Genomic DNA, 13,255 nt, shown 5'->3' with positions numbered 1-13,255 from the left:
TAGTGAGGGACCCAAAACTGAATACAGTACTCAAGATGCGGCCTCACCAGTGCTGAGTACAGGGGGATGATCACCTCCCTGCTCCTGCTGGCCACACTATTTCTAATGCAGGCCAGGATGCCATTGGTCCTCTTGGCCACCTGGGCACACTGTCAGCTCATGTTCAGCCAAGCATCAACCAACACCCTCAGGTCTCTTTCCTCTTCACAGTTATCCAACCACTCGTCCCTAAGCCTGTAGTGCTGCTTGGGGTTATTGTGGCCAAAGTGCAGGACCCGACACTTGGCCTTGTTAAACCTCATCCCATTCACCTCAGCCCAGCGATCCAGCTTATCTAGATCTCTCTGCAGGGCCTCCCTACCCTCAGGCAGATCAACACCACCTCCCAGCTTGGTGTCATCTGCAAACTTACTTCATCTAAGTCATCAATAAAGATATTAAACAGGATGGGCCCCAGCACCGACCCCTGGGGGACACCACTTGAAATGGGTCACCAGCTGGACTTAACTCCATTGACCACCACCTGTTGAGCACGGCCCTCCAGCCAGTTCCTTATCCAATGGAGGAGCGATGGAAGCTGTCTCAGGAGGCAGCCAGGGCCAGGAGGTCAGCACTTTATGCCCAGGGCTTTGTCTGGCAGCCGACTCACTATCCCTGGCCCCAGGAGGAGGTGGAGAGCACTGTCCATCTGCTCATTTGCCACCAGTCAGGTGGCATGCTCCAGCACATTGGTTTTGTTTCATCCTCTCCCACTGCCTTGTTCCTCTTGTTCACCAGACAGGTCCTCTAGGCCAGTCCAAGCTTTTGGCTTTTCTCTTCCCAGCTTTGTCTCTGCCCTGTGCATTGTATGAGCTCTCTGAGCTGTCGGCACTTCACGAGCAGCCCTCACACTGAGCGGGGCTGGCTCCTCACCACCTGCTCCTGCGACAGAGGATGGGTGTCAGAACAAAGCTGGCGGCAGGAATTGGCATGATGAGGTGAGAAAGTAGGGTGCACAGTGCTCCAGCTGAGGCTTGCCAATGTAATTGCCCTTCAGGCAATAATTCTTGCCAGTGCAATGGCCTCCAGAGACCTTCTGCACGCCAGCATAAGCCAGAGCCACTTCTGCTTCCCCATCACTCAGCTGCCATCAGCATTAACCTTGTATTAATTCAAGGCGGAACCTCTAGATTCACATTAGTCAGTCTTTCATAGTAACAAATTGAGGGAAATTACTTCTTTTCAAACCCTTGCAGTGGAAGGAAAGTAATTGCAAAGTTTGGAAGGGTGGTCTGGAGAGAAAATCAGAGCTGGGGCACAGTACGTATGCCATGAGCTGTGTGTGCTTGCCTGGCACCTGCAGCCTGCTTGGCACTCTCTGCAGCCCCTTGGTTGTTCTTACACTGCAGGGGCAGCTCCCAAAGCGGCTGTCTCTGTGTCCTGAGCCATGGCACGGAATGGCCATCAGTTTTGTGGCAGCAAGAGCACAACAGTGAAACTACCCTTAGCTTAAGATGGAAGAATAAATCAGGCACAAGGCCTGAAAACAGCTAAATAATATCCATTAGTTATCTGCAATGAAAACAAAAAATCTTATTCTTAGATTCCAAGAGATGGACAGATCCTCACAGTAAAAGTCAGCTCTAGCAGGGCAGAGCACATGGCCTCACCAGGAACCACTGTGTCTTCCTTTCTCCAGAGCTCAGTGCTCCCAAGTGCTGGAGCTACAGGGCACTGCAAAGTCCTCATCCACCCCCTCCTCTAAAGAGCCTGGGGTCAAATACCAAAGACTGCCACTGCACCTCTAAATTGCTCTGTTGGTTTAGATGAGTCCCTAAGCTGATTTTGATTTTGTGAATGTCTTTATTACTACCTCAAATGGTACTCTGCTCTATGTAACTGCTGTTAGACAAATACAAAGGTTTGGGCTACAAAATATACCTCCTGCCAAAGGAAGTTAAGTGCTGGCCTTTTTTAGCTATGTCTCCAAGCACCACTGAGGAACACTTACACTGTTCAGCTTTTAAACAGCCCATAGCCAGAAAGTATCAGTACCTCCTGGTGCAGTCTGCAGGAGCTAGCAATAATGTTGTAGGATGCTCAGCACATTTGCAGACCTACACCATGTTGAAAGCACAAATGCCAGCAATCTATATGAACAACCAGGCTTTGCAGGTCATGGCTCTGTCTTGAGTAAAACCCTGCCATGGGCTGGCATTTTCTTAGACATTTTCTTAGGATGACTGCTACTTTGCAACTTCACTGCAGGCTCATAATGGAAGTTAACAGGGCAAGCGCAATATCTGACACTTGCAATGGTGATTACACAGGCCTTGCTTTGAGCATCGTCTGACTGCCATTGCACATGGCTTTCTTTGCGGAGTGTTGGAATTATAACATGGGTTGAGGCCTGAAAGATCAGTGGCTACTTCAATTGCTCAGTGAGAACCTTAGAGAAACACTACCAGCTGCGTGGGTTTCAAGTGTTTATCCGTCATCTCTGTCCACATCACCTGATTTATAGTGTTCACCTGAGGTCAGCTTGCAAGTGTCCTCCTGTAAGCTGAGTGACTGCCTGGAAGCCTGATGTCTGCCTGTAAGCCTGGTGTTGGGGAGGAGTGCTGCTCAAGCCATGGCAGCCCCAGGACTTCCTTTGGGCTAGGGGACTGCTCCCCAGGCCTGAGGGGCAGAACAGAACACACAAAAGGGAAAGCAAAGCTACTGCCAAACTCCTTGTTACTTAGACAAAAGCAGCTGTCTGCTCGGCTACATTTCAGAGTGGGACATGTGAACTAATACATTTTACAAAAAGAGGAAGAAGTACTTTCTAATGCCAGGACCCTAATATTTATTCTAATGAAGAAAATAGAAACTCAACATGATATTTCACTCCATCTGGATGAAATCTATCCATCTGCAGAGACTTAACTTTGAAAGCAAGCTGAAGGCCTCTGACTTGTATATTTAACTTCTTTTAACTGCCTCTTCTTTCAAAGCGGTGCCATCAAAGTGCCCCGTCACAGCTCTAAATGCACAGCCTGAGCAAACACGGGTGCTCAGCAGAGCTGGACACAGTGGGCACTGACATACACAATCTGCACCCCACTCAGCTTGAGTGAGTGGCTTTTCGTGAACTTGGGTGAGACAGAGCAGCACGGGGCTATTTCCGATGACCTGTTGCAAGTTGTTTCCAACGAGCTGTTGCAGTTTCTCACTTTTAGCAACCGGGTGCCGAAGGAACCACAGAGCCCACGAGCCCCGCTCGGGGGGCAGGGCAAGGCAGCCTCCGAGAGCACGGCCCGTCGCGCCGCAGGTGGCTGCGGCTCGGTGCCTGCGGGCGGTGCGCTCGGGCAGCACCCGGCTGGCACGGAGCGGCCCGGGCCGCTGCAGGCGCTCCCTCTGCTCTAGCCGGGGCTGCACTGACACCTAGCGGGGCTCCCCGCCCCGCGCAGCGCAGAGCCGCCGCCCGACGCGCTCCCTTCAGCCCGGCTGCTGCGGCTCTCCTGGCCGCGCTCGGCCCGCGGAAGCCTGTCAGCCGTAACAGATGAGTGTGGCCCCATTTGTCCCGTCTGTTTGGTCCCGAAAGCAGAGCGCCGTGCCGATTTCCATCTCTCTTCTCGCTACAGCAAAGCCTCTCTGTCAGTACTTCGTCTTTTTGTTTCCATCTGCTACTTTAGGAATGTTTGGATCAAATATTGTGCAGTAGGCAAAAGAGCGCAGTTGTGAGGTACATGAGATAGTGAGATAACTGCTGCCTCGGGTAACAGATGTGCTGATAGAGTGGTCTTCCAGAGCTGCCATGTAGTTTAATTCTTACTTGGAGCTTACGAAAGGCAGTTTGGGGCACATTATAGTAAAATATCAGTTACATCTGCACGAAGCTTAAGCAATACCTCAACGTTTTAAGTTCTCTAAATCTGTTCTTGTGAAACAATTCAGCTGGAAACAGCAACAGCCTGAAGTGAATGGGATGGAGAATGCTGCTTACGCATAACAAGTGAATATCCCAGCAGTAAGGAGATGGCATCTTTCTTCCACGGCTTCCAAACAAGGCGTGTGTGTATTTCCCTTCAGAAACTGACAACGGCACTGCCTTCCCTGGCAGGAGCACTGGCACCCTGCACTGCTGTACTTCAGCAGCTCCATCCCGCTTCCACCCACTGCCCCTGTGTCCCCAGCCCCTCCCCTGCTGCCTGTATCCTTGAATAAACCCAAGCCCACCCCTTGGAGACACATTCAATTGCTGCATTCGGAAGGAGGGTCTCCCACAGGACTTGAGATTCACCCCTGCCTACCAAGATGATATCCCAGAAAACTAATCTCTGGCATGACAGCTCATTCAGCGCTCTGGAAAATTTACCCGCCCCGAGCTCCTCTTTAAGTAATGACCTGACATTTGTTCTGTAGAGGGAGACAAAGCCCAGCCTGATGAAAACGGTTGGCAGCTGCTTTCATTTGTGCCATTCAGAAGCAAGATGATAATTTGTCCGCAGGGACCCATCACTTTCTTGGCAGACAGACCTGTCCAGCGTGGTGCTTCTGCATCGGCTCTTACCCTCTGCCTACCTCCAGCCCCAGCTCGAGCACTGTGTGCAGAGCAGCAGCACTCAGGGCAGACTCAAGTGAAGCTGACTGCAAAGCATTGTAAAGGATTCTGTGATGCAGGAAACTGAGAGTTGAGATCACAGGTGAATCCAGTGATGATACCAACTAGAGGATATTGGAAAAGACACTTTTCTCAGGCCTATGCTGATGGATGCATTACCTATTGCTTAGAAAAGAGCTTCCAGCATTTCTGGATGTGGCTTATTAAAAACTTTACCCAAGCAATAAGCAATGGTCAAAAAGGCAAGCAGTATTACAGATTATTGAGCAAGCAAAGCAAGCCAGCAACACGATTCTAGATGAACTGGGAGATCACCTTCTGTGTACAATGTATGGCTATCATTGCCTTGAACTGGCTGCAGCAGAACTGTGAACTGCTCAGATGAGAGTGATTGGGATGGGAAGAAAACCTTTGGTACAGGGAGAGGTTAAGGTAATATTGCTGGTAACAATGATGATCCATAAAACCATAAATGGGATCAGGTTTTATTTTTAAGGAATCCCTAGATTCCTGCTGCAGTGTTGGATGCTTTCTCTTTACCCAGTGAAAGAGCTGGTCATAGCAGCAGAAGTTGAGGATGATGAGCTGCAGCGAGTTTCCCTCATTTAGGACAGAAAAGCAAAAGCCTGTTAGTGCTGCAACTGCTCCAGCAACTACCTGCCAGTGCATTATCTGCTTTTCCACCTGAGCCACAGATGAATGTGTCTAATTATGCTCATTTCAGCAAGGTCAGGCTGTAGTACCAGCAGTTGGGCTCCTGTGTGATGATGTCTTCTCCCGTTTACACACTTGTGTGATGCTACAGCCTGTCCTGGCCACCAGGCTGGAGGTGGCTTCAGCTTGGGTGGCAGAGGGCAGGGGAGCTGTTGGTCTGCCTCAGGAGATACAGAGCCATATAAATAGAAGCACTGCCACCCTGCCAAGGTTCAAGGGATAATGCAGCAAAGTAGTGCTGAGCTGAGTGTTTGTCGGGCTATAGCATGGCTTCATGTACAGTGCTACTTAATGGCTTAGTCACATCTAGGCACGCTAGTGTCAAATGTCTTTTAAAGCTGTGCAAGTTCGGGGCACTCATGTAGGTTAGGCTGATGCAGATTTGCCTTTCCATTGTATTTAATATACTGTCATGTGAATAAAATTCACCCATTCCTATACATGTGAAGTGCCGAGGTGCTCTGCTCCCCACAGCCTCCCAGCCCCCCGGCTGGAGCAGCTGCTTCCCATAGGTCCTCTGGGATGGGCACCTCCTGCACTCCTGACTCCAACCCCAAGAATAAGAGAGCAGAGATCACGCAGAATGGAGGGGAAGAGATGACCCGTGGCCATTAGCTGGCCTTTTCACAATGTCATCTAAATTCACCTTCTCCCAGACACATAGCCTCATAAGCTATGTGACAGGTGATGAAAAAACGGAACTGAAAAATAAAACCGTATAACAGGATCAGTGCTGATTCAGTCGTGCCCATACTTTACCCTGACACGATCAGGAAACACTGCAAACATCAGATGCTCTCTGCAACTGGGATTTCAGATACATTTCCAGCAGGGCTTTCTCCCCTCCCCATGAAAACAGACACACATTCGCATTTAACAACTAATTGATTTATTTAACAATACAAATTTCTTTCTACTGCATGTTTTAGCAGAGAGAACTTGAGAAACAAAATTAGCTTTTCTTTTTTCTTTTTAAAGTTTAAATGTTTACACAAAAACAACCTTTACTTCAGTAAATATAAAATTTACACACAAAAAAAAAAACTACATTAAAAAAGAACAGAATCATGACAAACCAACAAAAAAAAAAAAAAAGAAAAGAAAAGAAAAGAAAAGAAAAGAAAAGAAAAGAAAAGAAAAGAAAAGAAAAGAAAAGAAAAGAAAAGAAAAGAAAAGAAAAGAAAAGAAAAGAAAAGAAAAGAAAAGAAAAGAAAAAGGATGAGAATTCAGTGTAAAGGATCCAATTGCAAGGAAGGCAAGATGGGGCAACACTGACGAGGCATCACACTTGTACACCTCAGTAGTTTAAGTTGTCAGTACAATACAAAAACAAAATACATTAAAATTAGAATTAAAACCTGTCTTTTCTTTATACCATATTATTTCATGATATAAATATCTGTAAATTCTGTAGGCAACATAATTAACACATGAAATACATAGTTTGCTCTTCACTGGAAAGTCACCGGCGCGGTGTACGAGCACTGCGCAGCACAGCAGTGCACTACTGGACAGCAGTGAGCAGAGTGTAGATGTCCAGCCCGGATGCGATAGCCCCTTGTTGCTTTGCCAATCTGTGCTATTTCTCACATGTTCAACGACACAATGAGAAACTCTGATCACCATCAGCAGTGATTTCCAGCACTTCATTTCCTGGCATTAGTCTGTTACCCAACTTAGTCATATTCACCTGCCAGATCCCCTGTTTCTCATTCCCTTTTGCACTTTATAACCTGAAGTCTAAAGCTATCTTGTAGCTATCAAGAGAGACTGGCTTCTAGGTTGAGATATTTGGGATACGCAGTTCTTCAAGCCACCTTCAGGAATCTGTAGAAATATTTAAAGTAGGGTGGACAATTCATGATCAAAGGTTGTGATACAAAAAACAGGGATCTATATAGTGATGGCTAACTTTAGATTTAATCTTTAACATTTTTCTATTGCTTTAGTATTTAAACTTAACATTCATTTTTCATATATTAAGTGAGCAGAGCATCCTACTGACGGAAGTGCTACATTATCTCCAAAAACACCAGGCAGTAAAGGGGACAGTAAACTTTAAAATCAGGTGTAATTTTAAATATTATTTAAAGGGATCAAATGTCTTTTTGTATAATCAATAGTGTGACTGGCAACCTACAAAAGCTAAATTATAAAACTATTGGTGACTCTACTGTATGTGCTATAAAGCTGTATCTTCATTACTTACAGATGTTACAAAATTTCCAAGCCAGAAATTGAAGAAGGGAGGGGGAAAAGTAGTCTAAAGTTTTACATCTTGCATTTTCACTAACAATGTTTTTTTTTTCTGTCATAAATATCTGATGAAGTTTATTCTACTCATTTCTCTTCTGGACAGACTAGTGTTTAACCGTGCTTTGGAAGACCATTTTCAATGGACAATTGTGGTTCTCCAGATTAGCAAGCCCAACTTGCTTTACTCTGACAAAAAACACCAGACTATCTTTAACTGGGCTCTGGTCCTGCAAAAAGGAGTTTGTAGCAAGACCAGGCCATCTATTACAAGAACAGGTCTGGCCCTGAAGCAACCAGCTACATTAGCTTTTGGAGGAAGCATATGCAATGCTCTCATTGCAACTTGAAAAAGAGCTGAGTAGTTAAGGAAATTATGGAAATGACATTTGTTCTGTAAAAACCAAACCAAACCAAACCAAAAAACCCAGGGAAAACTTAAACAATCCACAGGTGTGCATTAAACATTTAATAGCAAGCCTTTGCTTATGTATATTAATTTAAAGATTATCCACAGGGATCTGTGATACATTAGCCCTGCCTTGTTACTATAATTAAATTTTTTCAAATATTAATTTAAAATAGGAAAACAAAGAAACTACTCCTTGGGGAACATGTTTATTGTGTTTGAGATGATACACTGGGTGCTCTCTGAGCTACAAAGGGAAAAAGGAAATCCTTTCATTACAAACTGACAAAGGTAAAAGTTAAAACAGTTTTCACAACAGCATGTACCACATATTGGAAATAGATCTGGGTTTAATACAAATGACATAATTCCTAGTAATCTACAGCTACCTTTAATAACTTCATACAGATAATGAATTAGGCTAAAATGCACTATAATATTTGGTTGACTTCAGGAACAGTATCCTTAGTACATCACAAAATACATTTTGATATCCCAAAGAAGCAAGACTTGCAAGTAGGCGTTTTAAACATAACTAATCTACAGCTACAAATTTCTACTCTTGATAGCATTTACCTTTTTGGGAGGCAATATCCCAGTCTTCAAAAGGATAAAAGCAGAGTAGAATCAGTATAACATATACACAGAAGTCCGTATTGTAAAGGCTATAAAGATTTGTTGCACACTGTAAAGTTGCCTTCTGCACCTTCACACTGCACAAGTAGTTTGTCGTTTATGTTGCATATCTCTTGGTCCACTGTCTGGCTATCCTGTCATGTTCTGCTCTGTTGGTCAGATACTGAGTGGCTATGCTTCCAACCAGAGGATCAGCTGTAAAGGGCAGGAGAAGATGCATTAAAATTACTCCACAATAAGCAAAACAAAACAAAAAACAAAGAAAGAGAAATAACAAACCAACTCCCCTAAAAAAAACCCACACAAAAAAAAAAAAACCCACAAAATCCAACCCTATTGTCATTTAAAATGCATAATCTATTTCAAAATAGAATCTTTGTTAGGACAGAAAATGCTATGAATTGTAGTGAGGCTCTTCAAAGATATAGCACAGAACAAACAGAAAAATAATTAATCTGTTTTGGTTACCTAGTTATTAGTGTGTCAAATGGCAGGCAGACACCTGTGTCCAAAAGTTACAGCTGCTCCTTTCAGCCAAAACCTGACAAAAGGTGTGGTGGGAAGTTTTGTAAGAGCACCAGCAATCCAGATACCATTTTGTCAGGTGCAATTTGTCCATATTTTTTAACAATTGATGTTTTGAAAATAAAAACCTTCCTAGAAAACCTTCTACTCTTTAGAAGACCTAATGTTCTAAAGGAGGGTAGACATCTCCTGTATAGACACGTATGCTGCCAGTTGGAGGTAGTGAAACAACCGATTGGTATAACAATTTCCTTGTGAGTCACAGGAAAAAAAAACAAAAAAAAAGAAAAAAAAAGTAGTTTAATCAAAGAGATCAAGATCCTCGTAAGCAGAGCCTACACTCTGGGGCTGAAAAGCTCCATGCACTGACTCCAGGATGCATCATCCACCAGCCACCCTCTGCCTGATGGAAACTTACCTGTGAGGGGCATCATCTGAAATGTGCCTTACCACTGTCCTTATGGAGGACATAATGAATTGCACCATCACTGCTTTCCCCAGCCAGAGACCTCACATTCCTTTAGAGGGGCTGCTACACTAGATGAGTGCAGGCTGGCTTCCTCCCATTACAGTGCTGGAGTACATTAGGCATGAGGATGGCAGGACATACACCAAGGGATCCAAGAGTCATCAGAATTCTGTATCAAAGGGACTAATCCAATTCTTCCTGCTCATTACCAGTCTCCTGTGAATGACCTGTCATCTTGGCACCACCTCTTAGTTCTCTGCTGACCGAACGCAATTAATGTTCATTACACAACAACGCTTGCCATGCAGTTGCTGCTGAGAATTTTGCTGCTTCTAGTTAAGCTCCCCTCTTCCCAACAGGAATAAGGAACTCTTTTTGAAAGATAAAATCTCTCTAAATGTTGTCACCTGCACATTTCAATTGCTGTCCTAAGAGGAGGAGGCTTTATGCAACCCCTTCCAACCTGAATCATTTATGAGTTTGTAACTTTGCCACACTACTGGATGTACCATTCATTTGCTACAGCTTTTGGGATACAGACCTTCAAAGAGATGACTCCGTTTTCTCCAGCACACCTTCCAAATAAATGGGCTTAATGCTATTTTCTGTTGGGCCACAGGACTGAAAAGCATCGTATCTAACCAGGAGCGTTTCAGCCTTGATTTGATTTCAACTTTGATTTGATGTAAATACAATCAAATATACAAATTATATTCCATGGAAAGTAATTAAAATGACTAAGAGATGATGCCCAGTAAACTGCCAACTCCTTACCCGGGTTGCAGTCTGTCAAAAGAGAACAAATAGACAGCAGGACCTTTGAAATAGTCAAAGCAGGGCTCCAGTTGTCCTTCAGGATATCCAGACAGATGACTCCCTGACTGTTGATGTTGCAGTGATAAATTCTGGTGCGGAAAGTAACCTGGAATTGCAGCACAAGAGACAGAAAAAGTCATTCAGTGTTGCCATGGAGCACTGCCCCTAGTCCCTGAGGGCTCTTCTCTGTTCTGCAGAGTCTCTGGGAGGCAGCTTCTCTACTCACTTTCTAAAGCAACATTCTGCAACAGAAGGATGCATATTCATTATAGTCACAGCTACTTACAAGAAAGTACCAAGGAGATCTTTGGTGTATGGACTGTTCTCACACAAGTCCTTTGTCTGGTACTCACAAAAATGAGGGTCTACTCTGTAGTCCTGCATGCAAATTCATGAACACACTGCATGTCATGAACTGTCTAATCACAAACAAAACTTTACTGAGGTTACCAAAGCTGAAAAAGTAAACACATCTTGGATGCATCTGAAGCATTAGTTGATCTTTTCCTTTCTTTCCAAATCCAAATATAGTCCATGAAAATTAATATTTTAAATTGGAATGTTCTATTATTTATGTCCAAAGTAGCAGTGAAATCTTTTCAATACCTTTCAGTAAAATATAACATACATCTAAAACAAAACACCCTGAACCAACACCATCCTTGTTTTTCTATATTACAGACTAGTTTTGTTAAAATACATATTATTTTATAGAGATCAGAAGTTAGAAACATTTAAACACCTCAATTACACATAGCACAAGATGAGGAAAATTTTCTTTCTCACACTGATGAGGGGTGGGGGTTGGGGGTGGAATCTATGACTGTTCTTGAAACTACTGACAGTTCAAAAATGCTCTTTAAAATAATCCAAATGATTGTAATGAGAAATTTGACCAAATTTCAGCATAATTTCATTATAACAATCTTAACTCATTGAACAGTGAATTTTGAGAATTTTGGATGAGTGTGAAGTACATGGAGGGCATGTTGTTCTTTGTGCTGTAATGCTTTTGGGAATGAAAAAAGGATGATGGATTTACATTAACAATGCAATAACCACAGGACCCTCAAGTTGCAGAAATGTTCTGTGGTAGACTGTATTTGCCATTTGTGAATGTTGGCAGTGTCCTTTCTGATGCCGTGCTCAAGCTTCGTAATTTGGCATTAAGTGAAAAGAGAATGACCTCTAATGTCTTTGACACCTGTTAGGAAATGATTCCTTAAATATGCATACTGTTTCTCTAAGCAAGGAAATGAAACTTTAATTGAAGTTAATATTGGTTTCATTTTATAAAAATAACTTTTGCAGAAAAATATTATTAAATCAATCTGCTGATCTAACTAGTAGTATATTTTGACATTTTACAATAATGGAAGTCATCACAGTAATTACACAACTTCAAGTCACAACACCACACTTCGTCTGCCTGTCTAATATTACTTTTGCTGGCTTTTTGGTGTTGTATTTTTTTTTTGGCTACCAGTAATGTAAAAATATACAATATACAATCTGGTTCATAATACAGAGAAGTTTATTTTACATATATTTTAGTAGCTTGAATGAGATGAAGGAAGCATAAGAAGGTCTCACGTGGTCTTCAATTAAAATCAGTGTACTTCACGTTAACTCTTTATCAGAAGGATGATGTCATTTATGGCTTGGAAAAAACAGGAAATCAGCATTGATTGTGATAATAAAAAAATAAATTAGACACAGCATTTTCTGGAATAGCAAGCCAAGATTTTGGACCATTAAGTTTTTAAGACCATAAACAAGTCTGACTGTCAAAAAGTGATGAGCAGTCATCCACTGCAAGTTAAATGTTTCTTGTATGCTAAAGAGCAAACAAACAACAAATAGCACAATAAAAACCTTACCCTTACCTTTGGTGGCTTGAATGGATAGTCAGATGAAAATGTGATATCCAGGAAAAAAACGCCCCCCTCATATACAGAACCCGGAGGTCCAAGTATAGTTGATCTCCATTCATAAATGTTATCTCCTTTAGGGCCGGCACTGCAAAAAAAAAAAGAAGAAAAAGAAGAGGGGAGAGAGAGATGAGAGAAAAAAAGAGCGTCAGAAACACCTTTGTGAGAGGTATTGTACGAATTTCCTTCTATACTCATTTTAATTCTAACCACTGATACATCCTCAACATCTCTCTGATTCCCAGCTAATTTCAGTATTTTAAACAGACATGGTAGCTAAGCTCTCTGCTGTCCCTGGGTTCTCATGCCTCTGGAGTTAAAGCATGCAATGGAGTGCCCGTGAGTGGCTGGACAAGGCTGATGAGGGGTCTGTAGAGCAGGCCTTATGAGGAGCAGCTGATGGAACTGGGATTGTTTAGTCTGGAGAAGAGGAGGTTCAAGGGTAACCTTATTATTCTCTTCAGCTACCTGAAGGGTGGTTGTGGTGAGGTGGGGGTCGGCCTCTTCTCCCATGTAACTAGCAATAGGACTAGGTTGTGCCAAGAGAGGTTCTGGTTGGATATTAGGAAAAACTTCTTCTCGGAGAGGGTATCCGGGCATTGGAATGGGCTGCCCAGGGAAGTGGTGGAATCATGGGAGCCTGGAGGTGTTCAAGAAACATGCAGATGTTGTACTGAAGGAGACGGTTTAGTGAGAAATATTGATGATAGGTGGATGGTTGGACTGGATAATCTTAGAGGTCTTTTCTGAACTTGGCGATTCTATGATTCTATGATTCTATGACAGTCAGTCTAAAGATACCACCAGATCTGTTCTCTGAAGTATATGGTTGCTTTGAGCTTCTATGTTGTGTTTTTTCCAATTACATGATATCCCTGCACAGAAGGAATTGCGTATCTCAACCACCCTCTTCTTCT

The 13,255-nt window shown here is 43.2% G+C and overlaps 2 protein-coding genes across 5 annotated transcripts in view; one reads left to right on the top strand and one right to left on the bottom strand.

Annotated features, from left to right (window-relative positions):
* CWC22 (CWC22 spliceosome associated protein) overlaps window positions 1-13,255 on the top strand; it is a 304,789-nt gene that overhangs the window by 15,605 nt on the left and 275,929 nt on the right. Inside the window, exon 2 of the mRNA XM_090144114.1 lies at window positions 12,419-12,507. The gene's annotated coding sequence lies outside the window, so the exon portion shown is untranslated. The remainder of the gene's footprint in view (window positions 1-12,418; window positions 12,508-13,255) is intronic.
* Window positions 5,599-13,255, bottom strand: part of UBE2E3 (ubiquitin conjugating enzyme E2 E3) — a 57,236-nt gene continuing 49,579 nt past the window's right edge. For 2 of the 4 annotated variants that reach the window (XM_031601352.2, XM_031601351.2), the window contains 3 exons: window positions 12,294-12,426; window positions 10,366-10,513; window positions 8,155-8,792 (listed from right to left, as the gene is read on the bottom strand). In XM_031601352.2, the coding sequence (XP_031457212.1) occupies window positions 8,695-8,792; window positions 10,366-10,513; window positions 12,294-12,426 (379 nt within the window). In that variant the 3' untranslated portion in view covers window positions 8,155-8,694. Of the gene's footprint in view, window positions 7,127-8,154; window positions 8,793-10,365; window positions 10,514-12,293; window positions 12,427-13,255 lie in introns of those variants that run through there. The other 2 variants (XR_004168046.2, XR_004168045.2) reach the window with 2 other exon arrangements.

This window comes from Phasianus colchicus, chromosome 7, assembly GCF_987193195.1.
Source record: "Phasianus colchicus chromosome 7, bPhaCol1.hap1.1, whole genome shotgun sequence".
In the NCBI taxonomy this organism is placed as follows: Eukaryota; Metazoa; Chordata; class Aves; order Galliformes; family Phasianidae; genus Phasianus; species Phasianus colchicus.
This window is presented reverse-complemented; position numbering and strand designations above follow the sequence as displayed.